Here is a 20506-nt window from a genome sequence, read left to right on the forward strand (position 1 = left end):
GGGGTGGCTGGAGGTGGACCCTAAAGTTAAATCCTAAGCTGACTGATGGCATCACCCCCTTCACTTCCTACACTCTAAAAATCCTTTTTTGTTGTTGCTGTTTTTCTTTTTCCTTTTTTTTTTTTTTGAGGCAGAGTTCCCCTCTGTCACCCAGGCTAGAGTGCCGTGGTGTCAGCCTCGCTCACAGCAACCTCAGACTCCAGGGCTCAAGCAATCTTCCTGCCTCAGCCTCCCAAGTAGCCAGGACTACAGGTGTGCACCACCATGCCTGGCTAATATTTATATATATTTTTAGTTGTCCAGATCATTTCTTTCTATTTTTTAGTAGAGACGGGGTCTCGCTCTTGCTCAGGCTGGTCTCGAACTCCTGAGCTCAAACGATCCACCCGCCTCGGCCTCCCAGAGTGCTGGGATTACAGGCGTAAGCCACTGCGCCCGGCCCTAAAAATACTTAAAACCAGTTCAGTCCTTATACAGCAGGTCCTCAAATGTCATTTCCTCATAATGCTGATGAGAAAAAGCCGCTGCCACCGCCTGAGTGAAGCTTTCGCGTCCTCCCACGTCCCACAGACACGCACACTCAGTGATCAGCGTGCCTGCACGGCCCCCTGCGTCGGCGGGCGGGAGCGAGCCTGTGATGCGGTGGTGCCCTGTCCAGGGCTGGGTCCCCCTGTGCACCCTGGGCTGCCAGGATAGGCTCCAGCCACCCTCGACCCTTACCTGGGATAAGCAGGTTGGGAAATGAATGGCTACAAATTGTCGTCAAGTAAGAATCCATCTAGTCTGTGATAATCATACAAACACACAACAATAAACACTGAGACACTGCCGCGCTTGCCGTCTGTGTTTGAGCTGAGTGGTGGGAGAGCTGCTCCCTACAGTATTCTCTGCAAACATTAACTCCTTGATTTAACCCACCACAGTGACAGCCACCGCCACTCTCTGATTCACCAAAACTTGGGTAGCGGACAACCTTGTTTTTATTAATCTTTAATGTAGCTCACATGCGGTGCAGCGTTTAACATTAGAATGTTTAGGGTCATTATTTGGTAATGTGGTGATGTTTTTGCAAGCAGAAATAGGCCACAGGAACTTAACGCTTGTTTATATCAATTAGCCTATGGTAAAATTAGTTTTGTTACACACAGTTTCACTTAAAGTCCCAGTTAAGAACCTACCGACAGGCCGGGCGTCGTGGCTCATGCCTGTAATCCTAGCTCTCTGGGAGGCCGAGGTGGGCGGATCGTTTGAGCTCAGGAGTTCGAGACCAGCCTGAGCAAGAGCGAGACCCCATCTCTACTAAAAATAGAAAGAAATTATATGGACAGCTAAAAATATATATAGAAAAAAAATTAGCCGGGCATGGTGGTGCATGCCTGTAGTCCCAGCTACTCGGGAGGCTGAGGCAGGAGGATCGCTTGAGCCCAGGAGTTTGAGGTTGCTGTGAGCTAGGCTGACGCCACGGCACTCACTCTAGCCTGGGCAACAGAGTGAGACTCTGTCTCAAAAAAAAAAAAAAAAAAACCTACCGACAAACATTAAGTGAGGATTTACTATACTTACATGTTCTGAAAATTGTACAGAAGCAAATGACGACGGCCTTTCCAACGCTCCGGAGGCTGACGTGAGGAAGCTGCTAGCGCCGTGCAGAGCAGCTCAGAGGGAAAGAACAGCCGGGGCTTCCTGGGCCGCTGTTTTATGGGTGGGGGACAGACAACAGAGGCCTGAGGGCCAGCTTTCCCACAAAGCCAGTGTGGAAGGTCCCCTCTCTGGGCCGGTTTTCCCATCAGTACCTTCCCTTTGGGGCCCAAGACCTCCAAGGTCCCTCCCAATGTCTGCTCAAACATCCCCATGTCTGCTCAGCTCCACGAGGGACGGGGCACACGGCGCTCCCTGCACTACACCCGTCCCAGCTGGCCCATGGCAGACACCCAAGAGCACACGGGCCAGCGAGCTAAGTGAGAGCGTCCCAAGGGCAGGGTCTGTTTCCCACACGGAGGTTCCATTTTGCACGGTTTACTGCTCATAAAATGAGCCCCATTTACTGAATGCCCACTGCATACCCCAACATATACAAACGCAGCCCTTGCCACATATCCTGCAGTTGCTGAGGGCCTGGCAAGCCTCCATCATCCTCATCAGCACCCAAAGACACGGGTGTTATTACAACCCCCCGTTTTCAAATGAGGGCGCAGAAACTTAAACTCTAAGTCACTGGTTCCATCAGCATGGACAACGGAGCCAGGATGCGAACCCAAGTCTGCACTCTCCACTATTGCAATTCCCTTGCCGGGGCGCAGCTAAATGAAAAGTGGGACTGTGTCAGATTTCTGGGTCAGAGTGCGTCCCCAAGCAGGAGCCATGTGAGTGCCCTAACCCCTCTGGGCCTCAGGCTCCTGAGCCCCAAGTGGCTCAGCCACTACTGATAGTGAGGCCCTGGGTGTGGCACAGGGGACTCGGGAGACATGGCCCCATTCTCTGACCCAGCTGGGATCCCAGCAGCTGCGCCCCCTTCACGTGGCCCCTGCGGCAACGAGCAGGACCACCGGAGCTGAGAAACCCACGTGGTGAATGCACCGCGGGTCCTTGTCAGTCCGTTGAAACCAGTGCTCCAGAACCTGCAGAGATCGAGGACGCAGCTGCTTCCTGACTCCGAATTCCTCCTTCAAGGGAAAAGACGGTGCTTCCTCTGCAGAGCGGCGCCAAAGGTACGGCTGCTGCCTGTGCCAGCAGCCCAGCGGGGGGCGGGGAGCACGCCAAGGCTGAGGAGAGGTGAGACCTGGGTGACGACCTGCCCAACACCCTGCTCCACCCACACACACACCCCAGCACACACACACGCCCCACCAACACCCCAGAACTCAGGAATCCAAGTTAGGGCAAGGCCCTGTTCCTGATAGCAAAAGTTAACACTTATCAGAGACGGGGAGGCCAAACAGGACTTTGGAAATACTCACACTGGCCTTCCTGCGAACAAGGCAGGTTGCTGAACCTCTCTGGGTCTCAGCTGCCCCATCTGCTAATTGGAGGTAATTCCTCACCTGGTGATGGGAGGCACAAGCCCCTGCAAGCCCCTCCTCCCAGGGACAGGGAGCGTAAGTCCACTAAACAGCTGTGATTTCTTCTGCAGTACACCAGTCTCCCTTCCACCGATCTGCCCAGGGCCGCACACGAGCAGTAACAAGCTCGCCAGTGGCCTTCCCAAGGAGCAGGAGGACAAGTTTGGAGGCTTGGTGAAAGCCTCATGGAGCCACGCTCTGTATCACAGCCCCATCACTAAAGCAGGTCAGTGACCCTGGGCAGGCTGCTCTGAAACTCAGTGTCCCCTCCTCTGAGGGGGACCTTGCTGCCACCAGTCCTGCTGGCCTCCTTAGACTGCCGAGGCCTGAGTGAGACTGTAGGATATGACCCTTGATTTAGCATGGGGAGACTCTAGAGGATTCTGCAGACCCAGTCAGACTCCCAGTGCAAGCCAACCCCAGGGCCGGGCAGGCCACCGTCTGCGCCCCGGCCAAGCTGAGTCCAAGGGGAAGAAGGCGCCCAAAGGGTTACAGGCTCCAGGCAAAAACCAGGCTGTGGTTTCTTGTGAACTAGGATGACCCTGACCGAGAAAACCAGTGAGTGATTTGGAAGATTCCAGTTCCAGCCTCTAGAGACAAAATGCCAGCAAATCAACGCCCCCAAAGGAAGTGATAATGCCAGGGGACCAGTGGGGCGGGGCATCTGGGGCTCCACCCAAGGGCAGCCGTGAGACTGTCAGCTGCTAAAACTCGCAGAAGCCCAAAGTCAGGGGCAGAGTTTCCAAACCTGCCCCACGCGGTCCCCGAGAGGACCCGAGTCCCCCCACCCTCAGTGGGAGGCCAAGCTCCAGGCTTCAACCTGCATCACCCAGAGCCGGCTGCTTTTCCTGTGTTGCACATTGCATTTCTGTAGGAGACTCTGCTGAGTAAAAGGCTTCAGATTTAACGAAAGCTTGAAAACCACTGGCCTCGTCCAACTGTGTCATTCACAGGGGAAAGGGTGGCTTTGGGAACAAGTTTCCCAGGAGAAAACAAGAGCCTATTTTCTTAGGTCAAATGCTCCCAAAGCAGCGTCCAGTGCTCCTCCATGTCAGGCAGTAGGACGTTGCTTCCCTCTGCTTGGGCGCAGTGCTCTCTCCTCTCTTTCAGGACTAAATGGCAGACCGGGCGCCGTGGCTCGCGCCTGTAATCCTAGCACTCTGGGAGGCCGAGGCGGGTGGATCGCTTGAGCTCAGGAGTTCGAGACCAGCCTGAGCAAGAGCGAGACCCCATCTCTACTAACAAAAAATAGAAAGAAATTAGCTGGACAACTAAAAATATATATATAAAAAAAAATTAGCCGGGCATGGTGGCACATGCCTGTAGTCCCAGCTACCCGGGAGGCTGAGGCAGGAGGATCGCTTGAGCCCAGGAGTCTGACGTTGCTGTGAGCTAGGCTGACGCCACGGCACTCTAGCCCAGGCGACAGAGTAAGGACTCGGTCTCAAAAAGAAAAAAACAAAACAAAAAAAAAAAAAAGACGACTAAATGGCAGCTTGGGAACAATTTAAAGATAAACATTCCAAGTCAAATTTCTTTATTTCAGCTAAGCAGCATCAGGGTCCTAGTAACCATGAGACAACCCAAACAAAGGCGACTGCCCCAGCAGAGGCCACCGGCGAGCTTCCTGGGAAAGCAACCACCATGTGGGGCCCAGAAACGCCACCCTTTCCACGGGCACAGCACTCCCTCCTGCGAACAGAAGGCAGGCACCGCTCTTCAGGTAGGAGACCAAGGCGTGGAGGACGTGAGGAGAGCAGAGGCCCTGGACTACAGTCCTCCCAAGTGGCGAGGGAAATAAAACTCAGAGGAAAAGGTCGGGTAACAGGATAGAACCCAAGAAAAAAGCTAGGACGCTTCCTAAGAACCCAGGCCCACATCCACAATGCGCCTACCCCAGGCTCCTACCAGCTCCCAACAGGACAGGCCTGTGGCCCCTGCCAGCACCCTCCTCCCTTCTGCCCCCAAACTCTGCCCCTGGACAGAGGGCAGGGACCAGAACCCAAAAAAAGGTTTCTTCCAAACACACCAAAAGGAGTTGCCAGAGATGTGATATGCAAAGAAAGACTCTCCGGAAGTTGGCAAAAGGACACCAAGGCCAAGGAGGAGTGGGGACACAAACAGGAGCAACAAGTTGGAGAGGGCCAGCACTACAGGAACCTGCCAAGGGCCACCCGGGCTTCCCCAGGGCCGCCCCAGGACCACAGGCAATGGCCCAGGGGGCCACGAGCACTGCGGAACCAGGAAAGGCTGGTCTTAGCCAAGTGTGCCCTAAGAACGGAGTTTCTTTACATGGTGAAATGACAGCATTTGGGACGTCAGCTGAAACATAATGTAATTAAAATCAATTTCACTCGTTTCCTTTTACTTTTTAATATGGCCACTGGAAAATTTAAAATTAGGGCTGGGTGTGGTGGCTCATGCCTGTAAAACCAGCACTTTGGGAGGCCAAGGAGGGAGGATCGCTTGAGGACAGGAGTTTAAGACCAACCTGGGCAACATAGTGAGACCCTATCTCCAAAAAAAAAAAAAAATTTTTTTTTTTCTTTTAATTAGCCGGGCACAGTGGCACGCACCTGTAGTCCCAGCTACTCGGGAGGCTGAGACAAGAGAACTGCTTGAGCCCAGGAGTCCCAGGCTGCAGTGAGCTGAGATCATACTACTACATTCCAGCCTGGGCAACAGAGCAAGACCCTGTATCTAAAAAAAACATAAATAAATAATGTAAAATTACGTATGTGGTGCCCATTATAGTTCCATATACTTCTATAGGACCATATGACGGGGCTGGTCTAACCCAGGGGTTGGCACATTCTCCCCATATACCAAATCTGCTTTTCTAAAACCCAAAAACCAAGAATGGCTTTCACATTTTTAAATGGTTATAGCCTATGCAAACTCAATTTTGCCTGTTGGCCTGCAAAATCTAAAATATTTACTATCTAGCCCTTTATTTCTTTTCTTTTTTTAATTTTTTTTTTTGTTGCTGTTGTTTAGCAAGCTCAGATTTTCTTTTTTTGTTTTTTTTTTGAGACAGAGTCTCGCTCTGTTGCCCAGGCTAGAGTGAGTGCCGTGGCGTCAGCCTAGCTCACAGCAACCTCAAACTCCTGGACTTAAGCGATCCTCCTGCCTCAGCCTCCTGAGTAGCTGGGACTACAGGCATGCGCCACCATGCCCGGCTAATTTTTTGTGTGTATGTGTATATATATATTTTAGTTGTCCATATAATTTCTTTCTATTGTTAGTAGAGACGGGGGTCTCACTCTTGCTCAGGCTGGTCTCGAACTCCTGACCTCGAGTGATCCACCCACCTCGGCCTCCCAGAGTGCTAGGATTACAGGCGTGAGCCACCGCGCCCGGCCAGACCCAGATTTTCTTTTAATATCTAGCCCTTTGAAAAATGTTTGCCAATCCCTGGTACAGACTCTAAAGGCAATCATACATCTACTCCAGGGAACACAAGGAGTAGAAAACAGGTCCGGGGGGGGGGGGGTGGTATGTGTGCGTTTATTGTACAGATGGTCCCTGACTTATGTTTTTTCAACTTAACCATAGGTTTGTGGGGGTATTAAATGCATTTTCAACTCACAGTATTTCTGACTTACAATGGGTTTATTCAGATGTAGCCCCATCATGAGTTGAGGAGTATCTCTCTGTACATTCATTTTTTCTTTTTTATTGAGGTAAAATTCACTGAACATAAAATTATTTTGAAGTGCACAATTCACTGTTAGTGTATTTTATAATGTTGTGCAACCAGCACCTCCATCTGGTTCCAAAGCATTTCATCGCCTGCAAAACAGAAGCCCAGTCCCATCCGCAGCCAGTCCTTGTCGCCTGTCCTGCCCTCAGCCTCTGGCAACTGCCGCTCCGCCTTGTGTGTCCACACACTTACCTACTCTGGACATTTCATACGAATGTCACATACAATCTGTGACATGTAACCATTTGTGTGTGATTCTTTCACTTGGCATAATGTTTTCTAGGTTCATCCCTGTTGTGACATGTCTCAGCACTTTACTCCTTTATAAACTGATATTCCATCGTACACACACACCACGTTTGTTTACTCGATATGCGGTGGACACTTGGATTGTTGCCACCTTTTGGCTGTTGTGAACAATGCTTTTTGAACATTCGCATGCAAGCATTTGTTTGAACATACCTGTTTCCAGTTCTTTTGGGCATATACCCGGGAGTGGAATTGCTGGCTCATATGGTAGCTCCATGCTTAACTTTTTGAGGAATCGTCAAACTGTTTCCCACAGCAGCTGTGCCATTTCATTCCCACCAACAACACACAGGGGTTACAATTTCTTCATATCCTCGCCAATGCTTGTTACATTCCATTTTGTTTGTTTGTTTGTTTTTTTAATTCTAGCCATCCTAGTGGGTATGATGTGGTATCTCATCATGGTTCTGATTTGGATTCCCTGATGACTAATGGTGTTGAGCATCTTTTCATGTGTTCTTTGGCCATTTTTAATGGGATTTTGTGTGTCTGAGATTTTTGACACACCCCCTGCCAAACGATACACCAACCCAACCCAAGATTTACAAATCTTCTAAAAAAGTTGAGCATGAAACCTTCCCATTCCTTCTGAGATAAACATTAAGTCAAATAAGGAAGTTCTGTGCCCTGGAACTTACAAGAATGTCACAGGAACAAAGAGAGCCCCCGCCCCCAAGTCAGCGATTCCTACCCTGAGGCCCCCACAGCCTTGGCAATGGGGAACGGGCACAGCCAGGGCAGAACAGACCAGCAGGACTGGGAGCACTGGGAGAGATCAAGACCAGCCTCATTTCCAGAAGGAGGAAAATGACCCAACCAACGTCCCACAACAAAACAAGCACAGACAGAGGACCAGAAGGACACCTGAATGCAGCAGCCCCTTCCGCAGACAGGCAACACCCCAGGCCACACACTCAGCAGCAGAACGAGACCTCACTCCCAGGTCCGCACCCACCAGGAACCCTGCAAACCCACACAGAGGCTGGAGGGGGATGTGGAGGCCAAACACCCGCACTCCAGACCTGTCTCTCCCACTGGCCTCCAGCCTCTTTGATTCACCTCCTGGCCTCTGCACCCGCCCCCTGCTGCCTGCCCACTGCACAGGGCCTCCCTCTGCCTGCTCTGCCTGGCCCTCTCCACAGCCTCCCGAACGACCGCCCATCACTTCAGCAACCACCTCCACACCTGGACTCCAGAACGCCCACCAGACCCCACCATGCCCTTGCCCGAGGCTCTACCCCCTCCTCCTGCTGCCCGAGTGGGTGACTCCACTTCCACCGGGGCAAACTTACCATGTTATTTTTGACCCCTCCCACCCCCTAAGTCTACTCCAGATCCGTTATTCTCAATCTCTGTTAAAGGTACTTCCATCCACCCTGGTTTCCTCAACCCCCACCCCACCCTGCCTGATTAACAGACAATGTCCTGTCCCTGACAACTCCTTCCACCACCACCAGATCTACCTATCTTGGAAAGAAGGCCTCCTTAAACTCGAGGATAGAACTAAAAACTATAAAGGAAAAGAGATTTAACTGCATTCATATTTAAAACTACCACATGAAAAAGAAAAACCACCACACATAGATTTAAAAGGCAAGTGGGGGAAAAAATACCTGCAATATATGACAGACATCACATTAATATCTAGAGCAGGGTTGGCAAACTACGGTTCCAAGAGCAAATCACGTCGGTTGCCTGGTTTTGTAAATAAAGTTTTATTGGAACACAGCCATACCCGTTAGTCTATGTATTGCCTATAGCCGCTTTGGGGCCAAGATGGCAAAGTTGCACCATTATCACAGAGACCACAAGGCCCACAAAGACTAAAATATTTATTAGCTGGCCTTTTACAAAAAAAGTTTGTGGACACCTGACCTGAAATATGTATATCCTACAAATCAGTGGGAGAAAAAACTATCCCAACAGAAAAATGCGCAAAACAATATGAACAGGCAATCCACAAAAGACACAAAATTACTCAAGTATTATAAAAAGAGGGCCAGGCAGGCACAGGTGGCTCACACCTGTAATCCCAGCACTCTGGGAGGCCGAGGCGGGAAGATTGCTTGAGCTCAAGAGTTCAAGACCAGCCTGAGCAAGAGTGAGACCCCGTCCTTACCAAAAAGAAGTTAAAAACCCAGCTGGGCAATGCTGCGAGTGCCCGTAGTCCCGGCTACTCATGAGGCTGAGGCAGAAAGGTCGCTTGAGCCCAGGATGATGCCACTGCACTCTACCCAGGGCGACAGAGTGAGACTTTGTCTCAACAAAAACAAGGCAACTGAACACCCCTCCTCACAACCCCTCATCCCTTCATAGTAAAATTAAATAATTTTTTTTTTTAAAAAGTGTTATAAAAAGAGGCTTACCCTCACTGGTAATTAGGGAAATTATTAAAGAATTAAATCATTTGATAATATCCAGTGCTGGCAATGTTATGACACAGCCTTTTTTGGAAGGCAATTTGGTGGTATCTGTAAAAAAAAAATTTAATGTGCTTAATGTCAACCCAACCATTCTATTTTTAGGTATCTGCCCTCAGAAAAATACTTGCAATCCTGCACGCACGCACGCACACACTCAAAAGCATTTATAAAGCTGTTTGCTGAAGCATTCACAACAAAATCCATAAATAACCTCAATGTTCATCAATAAGAGAATGAGTTAAGTTATGGTACATCCTTAGCATTCCAGTACGCAAAACCATTTGGGTATACTTACATGTAACACCATGAAAAGAGCCCTAAGACATATTGTTAAGCAGAAAAAAATACACTGCAGGGCAAATACACACACACAGTTCGGGTTAGAGAAGGTATAAGTGTGTATCTGAGTCTGCAGGTCTAAGAGAAACGCACAGGACTGAAGGACAAAAGCTCGCCGTGAACATGGGCCTGGCACTGGCGGGTGGAATGACAAGTAATGAGGGATGGTCGCTTACTACTTATCCCAGATCACGCTGAGCTCCCACAGTGAGGAAGAAACAAGAACTCCTCTGCTCTAAGCCAGCAGTCTCAGGGAACCTTCTGCACCAGACCACCCTGACACTACTGTCCTCATCACGAGCTCACGCAGTGCCCACTGCAGACCCTGAACGGTGGCTCATGAATCCTGGCTCTGTCCCTGAACTGGAGAGGTCACTTCCCTTCTCTGGGTTTCAGTCTTCTCACCGGTAAAAGGAAGTGGTTACACTAGCCGACCTCCACGTCCCCTTCCAGGTCTGATGCCACAAAACAGTCCCTGGAAGAGGTTTTTGTACTTCTCTAGGGGAAAAACAAACAAAACCCACAGCTGAGGAAATAAAGCTCAAACCAGAAGGCTCAGAGAAACGACTGCTCCTGGGAAGACGACATCCCAAGAGCAAAAGCTGGTCGAGGCTGTCACGCTCACCACGTCCCCCACCCCCTCAGTGTCCTCGCCTATGAAAGAGGGGGTGGTCTCAAAGATTGCTGATGTATCTGCCAGCTCCGATGGTCTAAAATAAGCTCAGGGCAGGGAGGGGCAGCAGGAAGCAGGGGCTTGAGGGAGACCAATGGGAACCAACTGGCTGAGGTTTTCCTAATGGAGCCCTAAGGATGAGAGAGCCTGGGGGAGGGCCGGATGCAGAGAGCAGCAGCAAAGACTGTTGGCAACAGCCCTGAATCTCCCTCCTCTCTTTTCAAGAGCAGTTTCTTCCTGAAAGATCCCAGGAGGTAGAAGGCTAGGCTAATCTCTCCCAGCACAAATAACCCCACTTATTATTTCAGAAACTACCATTCCAATTGTGCCCTGGAGGTCTCAGGCCTGTTTCAAAACCCACAATTCAACTCTGAATACAGCGGAAGAGTACAGTATTTTAAGTCTGCCTGCCCCCTTGAATCCAATTAATAATCAACAGATCTTTTTTTAAAAAAAATCTTAACAGATTCTACTCAAAAAAGCAGGTTCCATTCCAGTTTAAGCTGAAGGATCAGAGAACAGCTCCGGTGAGGTGTTAATTTACCAATTTTGGCAGTTGCATAGAATACCCAGGAAACTTAAAAACCTGTCCCAGAAAAACCTGTGCCTTTTCTGTGGGCAGTTTTCTGGTTTTTGTTTGTGAAATTGTGAGAGAAAAAAAAGCTTAACAAAATATCATTTATTTCGTTTCACAATAGCCAAGTGAAGGAGGTAGGCCAGGGATCACTAGTTTCAACTTGCAGATAAGGAAATTAAAATATGCAGAGGTAAAGAGACTTGCTCAAGGTCACACAGCTAAAAGTGACAGCCAAGACTAGAAGCAAAGTCTTCTGATTCCTCCTCACCACATAAATTGTTTCCCAGGAAAAGCCTCCAGACAGGAAGAGGGAAACAAGTTCTTGTCCCTTAAATTCTATCCCCTGCACTACAGAACACCTTCCAAGGGAACTGAGCTCTGCTCTTCCCAAGCTGATCTGTCTCTTTGTGTCTAACAATCCATGACTTTGCGGCCTTGCCTTTTGGTTTTGGATGAAGTTGAGTTTTTCGGTGTTAGATGAAGTCTCTTCCTGGCAGTTGGAAACCTGACCTCAGAGAAAGGCACCGTGTCCCCGGCCATAACCCCTGCCCTGCCACCCGACTCTGGTCTGCCGTGTAAACAAGTCAAACCCTGTGTGCACTTAAGTGGCATTAAAAACAACCAGGCCGGTTCACTTCAAAGAAATGTTTTCCATCTAAGGGGTTCTTCTGCGAAAGGAGTGGCTACAACTAGGTCACACTGGACTGGAATGTGAAGGCAGCTCCCCTGGCCTCACGCAGGAGGTTCAAAGCAGCTCTGGAAAGGATGGAGATGGGGGGCTGGGGGAGCCAAGGAGGGTGCACAGGCACATCCCCAGGAGGCGCAAACACGGCTTGGAATCCTGGAACACTAGGAGCTCAGAGGGCAAGCAGTGCGGGGGCTCCCAAGGGCCAGTGGAGACTGTCCCTCTTGGGGACCTTTGACCAGCACAAATGCCCCATCTCCTAAACCACTCCAGGGTGGGCCCCTGGGACTCTGATATTAACGACTAGGCCTCTGATGCAGGTTTGGGAGCTACTAAACTAGTCTAAAGCCGTCATTTGACAGGTAAGACTGGGAGAAGGCCCACAGGTCTCCCTCCTCCACCAGGGAGCTGAGAACTCGGCAGGCAGGGTCGGCAGGGCGGCCCGAGCTCTCTCCCCAACCAAACCTTTCCAGCTCAAGTTCAAGAGCAAGACCCTCCTCCCAGACTTGGAGACCCTTCCCCTCTTCCCGTCCCTGACAGTGACAACGGTTCAGAAACAGAGCAGGCTGGGTCGCCAGACGGAAGCCCGTAGTCCACACAGACAATACCCCTCCCCGGGTCGCTCTGGATGGACAAGTCCAAGTCTCGTCCCGAGACAGGCTCGGAAGGGGGTCCTGCCAAGCAGCAAGCAATCCCCAAGCGCTTTGTTCCTACCAAGGGAAACCAGGCATTTTTGAGTCACCCAAAAAGCATGAATCACACGGCAGGGCTATGGGAACGGGAAAGGATGTTATTTTTCGGCATACTTGAGGATTTTCCCTTTGTCCCGGCTCTGTCCGTACACTTCCCGTCCCCCATCCCGGTCCCCCCCAGGGCTCGCGCACGCTCCTCCGCTCCCCGTCAGCTTCCCTGTCGCCTCCGGCCGCGCCCCCGCGCCGCCGCGGCCCCGCCGCCCGCTCACCTGCGTCAGGTCCTCGTCGTTGAGCAGATGCGACTCGCGGGGCTTGAAGCAGTTCTGACACTTGCTCTTGTTGAAGATGTTGGCCTGGAATTTCCTGCACGGGTTCTCCTTGGCCGCCGACATGGTCGGCGCGGCGGCGGCGGCGGCGGCGCTCCGGGCGGGCTCGGGCTCAACGCGGCCGCCGCCGCATCCCCCGCCGGCCCCGCCGCAGGCCCGGCCCGCGCCCCCGGCGGCGGCTCGCTGCACGCGCCGAGGCTCCTGCGCCGCCCGGGCCTCACAGCGCGCGCGACGCCCCGCGCCCGCCCGCACCGCCGCCGCCCGGCCGCCGCGGGCCCATGGACGCGGCCCGGGGCCCGCTGCCTCCCGCTGCGGCCCGCCTCCCAGGCGCCGGTCGCCGCCGGCCCGGCCCGTCCGCGCCGCCGCCGCTGCCCTCGGCGCCCGGCAGCCGCTGCAAACGCGAGCGCAGCGCGCGCACACTCGGGGCGGGGCCGCGCGCGCGGGGGAGGGCCGGGCGGCGCGGGGCGGGGCCGCGCGCGGCGCGATCGGCGGCCCAGCCGGCCAATGGCGGCGGCGCGCTCCGGCTAACAAAGGAACCCCTGGGCCAATGGCGGTGGTGGGCGGGACCAAGGCCGCCGGCGCAAGGCAGTGTGTGCGGGCGGAGGGGGCGGCGCGCGCGGGCGGGCAGGTTTGGTGGACCCGCGCCGCGGCCCGCCCGCGCGACAGCTGCGGGGCCCGGGCGGGGCCGCCTCGGCCGGCCCGGGGGCTCCCCTCGCGCCCGCGCGGCGCTCCCGGGCCCCGCTGGCGGCGCGTCCGGTCAGCGCCGACCGAGCCAGGCCCCGCCGTCGCGGCCGCGGTTGGCGTTCTCGCCGCGGGCCGGGCTCCGCGCCGAGCGCTCCGCGCGCCTCAGCGCATTGAAGTTCCACGGCCTCTCCGGCATCGCCCCCGTTTTCCATAGGAGGAGACTGGGGCGCGGGGAAGTGAGGTAATAGGAGGCAGTGCTCGGCGGGATGGCTGCGAGACGCTGCCAGCGCCTGGAAGAGCTGTCGGCTCTATTATAGACCAGTGAGGTGGACCGTCTGCCGGCTGCTGCGCAGGGCCTTCCTCCCCCAGCATTGCCCGAGGACGCGAGGGCTCAGACACCGGAGGGGCGTGCGGTGCAGGGTCCCTTTGCTAGGAATGGGCTGAGCTGTCACTCCAGCTCTGCGTCTTCCGGTTTCCTGGCCACAGACAACCTGGAGGAGGTCCGGGCGGCACGGAGGCGGGGAAATGCTTTCTTTGGGAAAATGAGGGCAGCTTTACGGAGGAGGGGAAATGCGAGCGCCCCGTAGGAGGCTGGTGAGGCTGGAGGCGGATTGGCGGGAGAAGCAGCAGGAGGGATTCCGAGAGGGCCTGATCCCAGATCACCAGGCCTCGGATTCCAAGCCCAGGTGCGTAAATGTCATCTGGCTGGCAGTCGGGAGTCGTGGAGAGTTTTTAAACAGGAGTGAGCTAACTCTGCCTTCACAGGGGAGGTGACATTGAAGCATGTGGTAGCAGCAGCGACAGCAGCTGTTGCTCAGGGAATAAAGGAGGTTTTCGGAGGAGTAGCAAATGCTCCCAGAGCTGTGTACTTTTCCACTGATCATCCGGTGAGTGTCCCAGGGAGGTGGATTTCAGCTTGGGGTAAGAAAATGCTTTCCTCCACAGGCAGCTGTAGGAAGGCAGATCAAAGTCCTTAAGGGGGAAGCTCAGCTCCACCCTCAGAAGCTCTGCAGCCTTGGGCATGTCCCTTAACCTGCCTGGGGCCTCAGTGACCTCACGTACAAAATTGGCCTAATTGTATGAGTGTCATGAGCATTAAATGATATAATGTTTGTAAACTATTTGGCCTAATGTGGCAACATGTTAATTACTGAATCTAGCAAAGGGCGTTTGTTGTACTATTCTTGCAACTTTTCTGTTGCTTTAAATTTTTGCGAAATAAAAGGTAAAGGTTGGGGGAGGGCTGGCGATTCTTTGCCTCAACAGAATACTCAGAAACTGACGCCAGTGGTGGCCTCCAGGGAGGGGCTGGGTGGTTGAGAGAGGACCTACTTTGGATTTCCATTGTATGCCCTTTTGCTCCTTTTTTTTTTTTTGAGACAGAGTCTCGCTTTGTTGCCTGGGCTAGAGTGCTGTGGCGTCAGCCTAGCTCACAGCAACCTCAAACTCCTGGGCTCAAGCGATCCTCCTGCCTCAGCCTCCCAAGTAGCTGGGACTACAGGCATGCGCCACCATGCCCGGCTAATTTTTTCTATATATATTTTTAGCTGTCCATATAATTTCTTTCTATTTTTTTAGTAGAGATGGGGTCTCGCTCTTGCTCAGGCTGGTCTCTAACTCCTGACCTCGAGCGATCCACCCGCCTCGGCCTCCCAAAGTGCTAGGATTACAGGCGTGAGCCACCGCGCCTGGCCCCTTTTGCTCCTTTTTGATTTGGTATTGTGCACATGCACAACTTGTTTTAAAATAAAATTTTTTTGAAGTCCTACCCGTGTCTCAAGGCCACCTCCCTTAAGAAAATGCTTGGCATGTTCTGCTCAGGTCAGTAGACACACTAGCACCTGCCATGGGTGGGCGGGGTGGGGCCCAGGTCCACAGCTGGGTGTAAAGAAGAGTCTGATTCAGCCCTTGAGAGGCTGCCGGCCCAGCAGGAGCTCACACTCAAGCCAGCGGAGACAGACAGAAACAGGAGGGGTGTGGAGGGGCCCAGATGAGCAGCATGCAGCCCTGTGGGCAGCTTCAGGGAAGGCTCTGAGAGAAGGCAGGGGCTGGGTGACCAGCCAGAGAACGTGGAGAGAAGGGCGCTCTGCACAGGAGCACAAGAGTACAGCCTTGCAACCAGAGGGTGTGTCAGTGAAGGAAGCACTTCGCTACTGCTGGGAGTGCAGAGAGGCGGAGGAAGAGCCATGCAAGGGACTGGGAAGGTATCGGGGCGAGCTCAACCTCCTCAGGGAGACAGGTGTGGTTGTTGTTAATATTATTCCATCTCCACCTTACAGAAGACACACATGAGGCTCAGGACATAGCAGGAACTTGCCTGTGGTCAGAATTATGGACCCTATAAGTGAGTATTCAACCCACAGAGGCCAGCACCAGAGCTGCCTGGGAAATGGGGACTCATCAATTTTGAGATTTTTAGATCAAGCACATACATAGGGGCTGTTGATGCAGAGAATGAATCAGATGCAGAAGACTGGAAATGTGATCAATCAGGAAACTATTTTGAAAGTCCACAGAGCAGAGAAGGTGACAGCCTGAGCGAGGGCAGGGTCGGTGGGAGATGAGGAGAATGAATTTGGAAAATGTTTAGGTGGAATAAGTGGGTTTAACTGTTTATTGTGCTGCTCTCCAAAGCCCTGAAGGCAGGCCTGGGTCTTGGCTGCTACCCCATCTCCCATGCCTGGCTCGGTGCCCACCATAGAGTAGATGCTCAAGAACACTTGACAAGTGAACGGGCGAAAGCAGAATCTCCCACATTGTATTGTGGTATCCCCTTCACCAGATTACAAAATCCACGCAGACAGGTCTTACAGCTTTGGGTTCCCTTTCCAAGAGCCGAAAACGGCACTTTGCATGAGGTTCGATCCTCCATGTAAACATTCATTGGACTGTACACTTAAGATGTGTTCACCGTTACTGTGTAAATCTCAGTGTACAATGTACATCTCAGACATACAAATAAACAAGCAAGCAAGAAAAGGCCTGTCAAGTGGGCCTGTCAGGTGCAGGTAAGTCTTGCTCTGTGGCCCTGGCTGCCACCCGGGGAAGCCTTCCCTGCATCCTGTGAAGGAGCGGAGTTTACACACATCCAGCAGCAACCACTGTTTTGATCTCCTCACTGTGGATTAGTCTTGTCTGCCCTTGAACTTTATATAGGTGGAATCAGCGCTCTGTGTCTGGCTTCTCTCACTCGGTGGCAGGCCTGTGAAATCCAGCCATCCACACTGACACTGCACGTATCAGTACTTCATTCCGCTTCACTGCTGCCCGTGGTCCCTTGTGTGGATGTACTGCAACTTGTCTATCCATGTCCCCGTGGGTGGCCGTTATGAGTAAAGCTGGTATGAACATCTTCGTGTGTGTCGTCTGATGGATGTAAGCACTTATTTCTATTGGGAATACCCAAGAGGGGCATTGCTGAGTTTTTGGTAAGTGAATGTTTAACTTGATAAGGAACTGCCAAACACTTCCCCACACCTGAGGGCTGGGCTCTCCTGTCACACTTGTTCTGCTAATGACTGATAATAGGGTTCATCTGGAGGAATGTGTTATGCTGCAGATTACCAAGGCCCTCCCATGGAACCAGTCTGTCTGTTGGAGTGCAGGAATCTGTTTTTTAAATAAGTGCGCCGGGCAAACTTTGAAAACAATGGATGGAGCCATGCTTCTCAAATCCTGGGGGATTTCAAAACTTCCTACTCCAGGTCCCCATTCCCAGATATTCTGATTTAATTGGGGTCTGTAAAAGCTCCTCAGGGACTTCTAATATCCACACTGGGGTTCAAACCACTGGATAAGAGAGGTGGAAAGGAAAGGCTTCGAGGTCAGGTAGACCTGGGGTGATCCTAGTAATGGTCACATCTCAGGTGGCTGTTGCTACAGAAAACCATCCCCACCCCTACCAAAAGTAGTGGCTTAAGCACCATTTATTGTCCCTACTGGTTCTGTGGGTGGACTGGGCTCTGCCGAGCGGTTCCACGGGTCTCACTTGTGAGTGGTTCCTGCGAGGGCATCTGGGTGGTAGCTGGGGCGGGGTCAGCTGGAGGCTGGGCTGGGACGGGGTCAGCTGGGCCCCTGCCCTCTCCTCGAAGTTCCAGGGCCTCTCCTTTCCCCGTGGCCTCCCCTTCTGTCCCACATGAGGTCTCATGCACAGCATCTCAGGGTTTCCCAAAGTGTTCCAAAAGGGAGGAAGCGGAAGCCACCCATCCTCTGAAAGGCCAGGCCGGGCACTGTACCACATTCCCTCAGCCGGCACAAGGCACGGGCTGCCCCAGACTCCAAGTGGGAGGGATTCCACAGGGGTGTGAATCCCAGGACCAAGGGTCACTGGGGCCATCTCCCATAAACAGGAGCCACTTCATAGGATTATGATGAGGACTAAAGAAATTAGTATATGTGACGTGTTTAGGATAGTCCCAGAAACATACTGCTGAGTAACTGTCACCATTTATTATTATGCCTACAACCCCTTTGCCAGGGGTTGGCAAATTTTTTCTGTAAAAGGCCAGATAGTAAATATTTTAGACTTTTCAAGCCATGTGGTCTCTCTGACAGCTACTTAGCTCTGCCGTAGTCACCTGGGAGCATCATAAATAACACATAAGTGAACGAGTATGGCTGTGTTCCAATAAAGCATAATTTACAGTAACAAGTGGTGGCCAGGCTAGGCCCTCTCTCTTGGATTCCCTCTTTTCCTGTGTCCTGGGCCTCACCCCCGACCAATCTCTCTGAAAGGTCAGTCTGCCTGTCCTGGCCCAGCCCCTGTCAGCCCCACGTCAGCACTGAGGGTTCATGGCCACTGAGCGCTGACAGTGCCGGGCATCCCTCACGCGTGCGCTTGCCAACCCCATTTGAAGTCAGCTCTGGCAGTGCCATGTGGTGCCCGATGCAGGTCCCTGATACTCTCCCTCATCCTCCATCAGTCCCCCCAAAGTCACCCCAAATGCACATATACTTTAATTAAAATGGTACGAATGCAGCTTTGAGAAAAACCTCCTACCCCTCCCCAATGGCCACCCAAAGATTGGTATTACCCCCAGTTTACAGATGAGGAAACTGAGGCACAAAGAGGGAAAGTACCTTATTCAAGGTCACACAAACAGTAAATGGTAAGCCTGGGATTCAGACGTGGGCAGCACCTTCATGAGCACTGCTCTACACAGCCCCCACACCTGCCCTGGGGGGAGTGTGGGGCGTGGGCCCACCTTCCCTGAGGCTCAGTTTGCTGGCCCTGGAGCGGAGACTAGAAGATACTCGAGACCCCTTCCAGCTGAGACTCCGTGATGGTTTTCTATAGCAGGCACCAGATGACAGTAGTCTTCAGGTGTGTACAGGAGAGAATGTCACCCATTGGACATCGATAAAGGGCAAGTTAGCCATTCTATTAAAATTTTAAGTATGCAACCCCTTTGACTTAGCAATTCTACTTCTAAAAAGATAGGTTGTAAAATTGTTCACACAGGTACATAGAGATATATTATGTACAAGGATGTTCACTGCATCATTGTTCTTAAAAGCAGAAAATTGGAGACATTCCAGTTGTCCACCATTAGGGGATCAGATGACTTGATAATGGTTCTTTGAAACAGGGGAGCACCATGAAGCTGTTAGAGACTGAGATAGTGTTGAAATGGCCAACTGTCTGCAAAGTATTGTGAAGTTAATGAGCCAGTGGGAAAATGGTGTGTAACAGGAAGCTCATTCCTGTTTTAAGAATACACGTATCTGCAATATATACCGTTAGTATTTGCAGAACTGTCCATTGTAACTAACTCTAGGAGGTAAAAGAATGGGTACTTGCACCTCAGCTATAGATTTAAATCATGTTTAAAATTTTTTTAACGTGCTTTTGTTTTCTTGTTGACATAGAGAAAAATCATACAATGAAGTTCAGTTTCATCCATAAATATTTCAGTGTGTGTCTGTAAAAGATAAGCATTACTTTCAGAAGGTAGCCAAAAATACCATTATCACACCTAAAGCAATAATAAATCTTTAATATCATTAAATATCCAGTAAGTGGTTTCTAGTTATCTCATGAAACCATGAATTATTTTTATAATAAGGAAAAAAAAGATTGAAAAAGAAAAAAGGTCAATGTCATGGGTAGATTAGTACAACTTTCCTGGAGCTTTGTTCAGTGACACTTATCAAAAGCCTTAACAATGTACTTATCTTTTGCCCTAGCAATCCCGACCCGTGAATTTATTCTAAGAAAAAAAGAGGTACAGGCCGGGCGTGGTGGCTCACGCCTGTAATCCTAGCACTCTGGGAGGCCGAGGCGGGTGGATCGCTCAAGGTCAGGAGTTCGAGACCAGCCTGAGCGAGACCCCGTCTCTACTAAAAATAGAAAGACATTATATGGACAACTAAAAATCTATATAGAAAAAATTAGCCGGGCATGGTGGCTCATGCCTGTAGTCCCAGCTACTCGGGAGGCTGAGACAGGAGGATCACTTGAGCCCAGGAGTTTGAGGTTGCTGTGAGCTAGGCTGACGCCACGGCACTCACTCTAGCCTGGGCAACAAAGTGAGACTCTGTCTCAACAAAAAAAATAAAAGAAAAAAGAAAAGAAAAAGAAAAAAAGAGGTACAAAACCTTGTTCACCAGAGTATGAAGTGCCTGTAGAAATTGCTTGAAAAATGTCTGTTGAATTTGAAGTTGAGCTATAGTTACAGCTTTTTTTGTAAAAGGAAAAACTGAAAGTCACAGAACTGCATGGCTTTAAGGTCCAGGCAAAATAAATAAGGGCAGATCCATAAAACAAAGTATTGTTCTGTCATTTAAAATCAGGTTCTACTAATACACGTATATAACTGCCCACTCAGAAAGGCAGAGCTTAATTCTCACCCCCCCTTGAGTGTGGAGTGGACTTCATGATTTCTGTCTGAAGAATGGAGCACGGAAGGGGGAAAGAGCACTTTCACAATGGAGAGACCCAGCGGTCTCGCCAGGGGTCGGCCCTGTGGCCACCAGGTACCCCCAGGTAGGATGCATCGCCAGGTATGATGACAAGGGCCCCTCACCTCTGTGGTTC

At 51.6% G+C, this 20506-nt stretch overlaps 1 protein-coding gene across 3 annotated transcripts in view; it reads right to left on the reverse strand.

The window, feature by feature from the left end:
* MPRIP (myosin phosphatase Rho interacting protein) overlaps positions 1-12937 on the reverse strand; it is a 140789-nt gene extending 127852 nt beyond the window's left edge. For 2 of the 3 annotated variants that reach the window (XM_069481838.1, XM_069481839.1), the window contains exon 1: positions 12730-12926. In XM_069481838.1, the coding sequence (XP_069337939.1) occupies positions 12730-12852 (123 nt within the window). In that variant the 5' untranslated portion in view covers positions 12853-12926. Of the gene's footprint in view, positions 1-12729 lie in introns of all 3 variants that reach the window. The other variant, XM_069481837.1, reaches the window with a different exon arrangement.
* Positions 12938-20506: the final 7569 nt, after the last annotated feature.

The sequence above is a fragment of the Eulemur rufifrons genome, chromosome 9, assembly GCF_041146395.1.
Source record: "Eulemur rufifrons isolate Redbay chromosome 9, OSU_ERuf_1, whole genome shotgun sequence".
Lineage (NCBI taxonomy): Eukaryota > Metazoa > Chordata > Mammalia > Primates > Lemuridae > Eulemur > Eulemur rufifrons.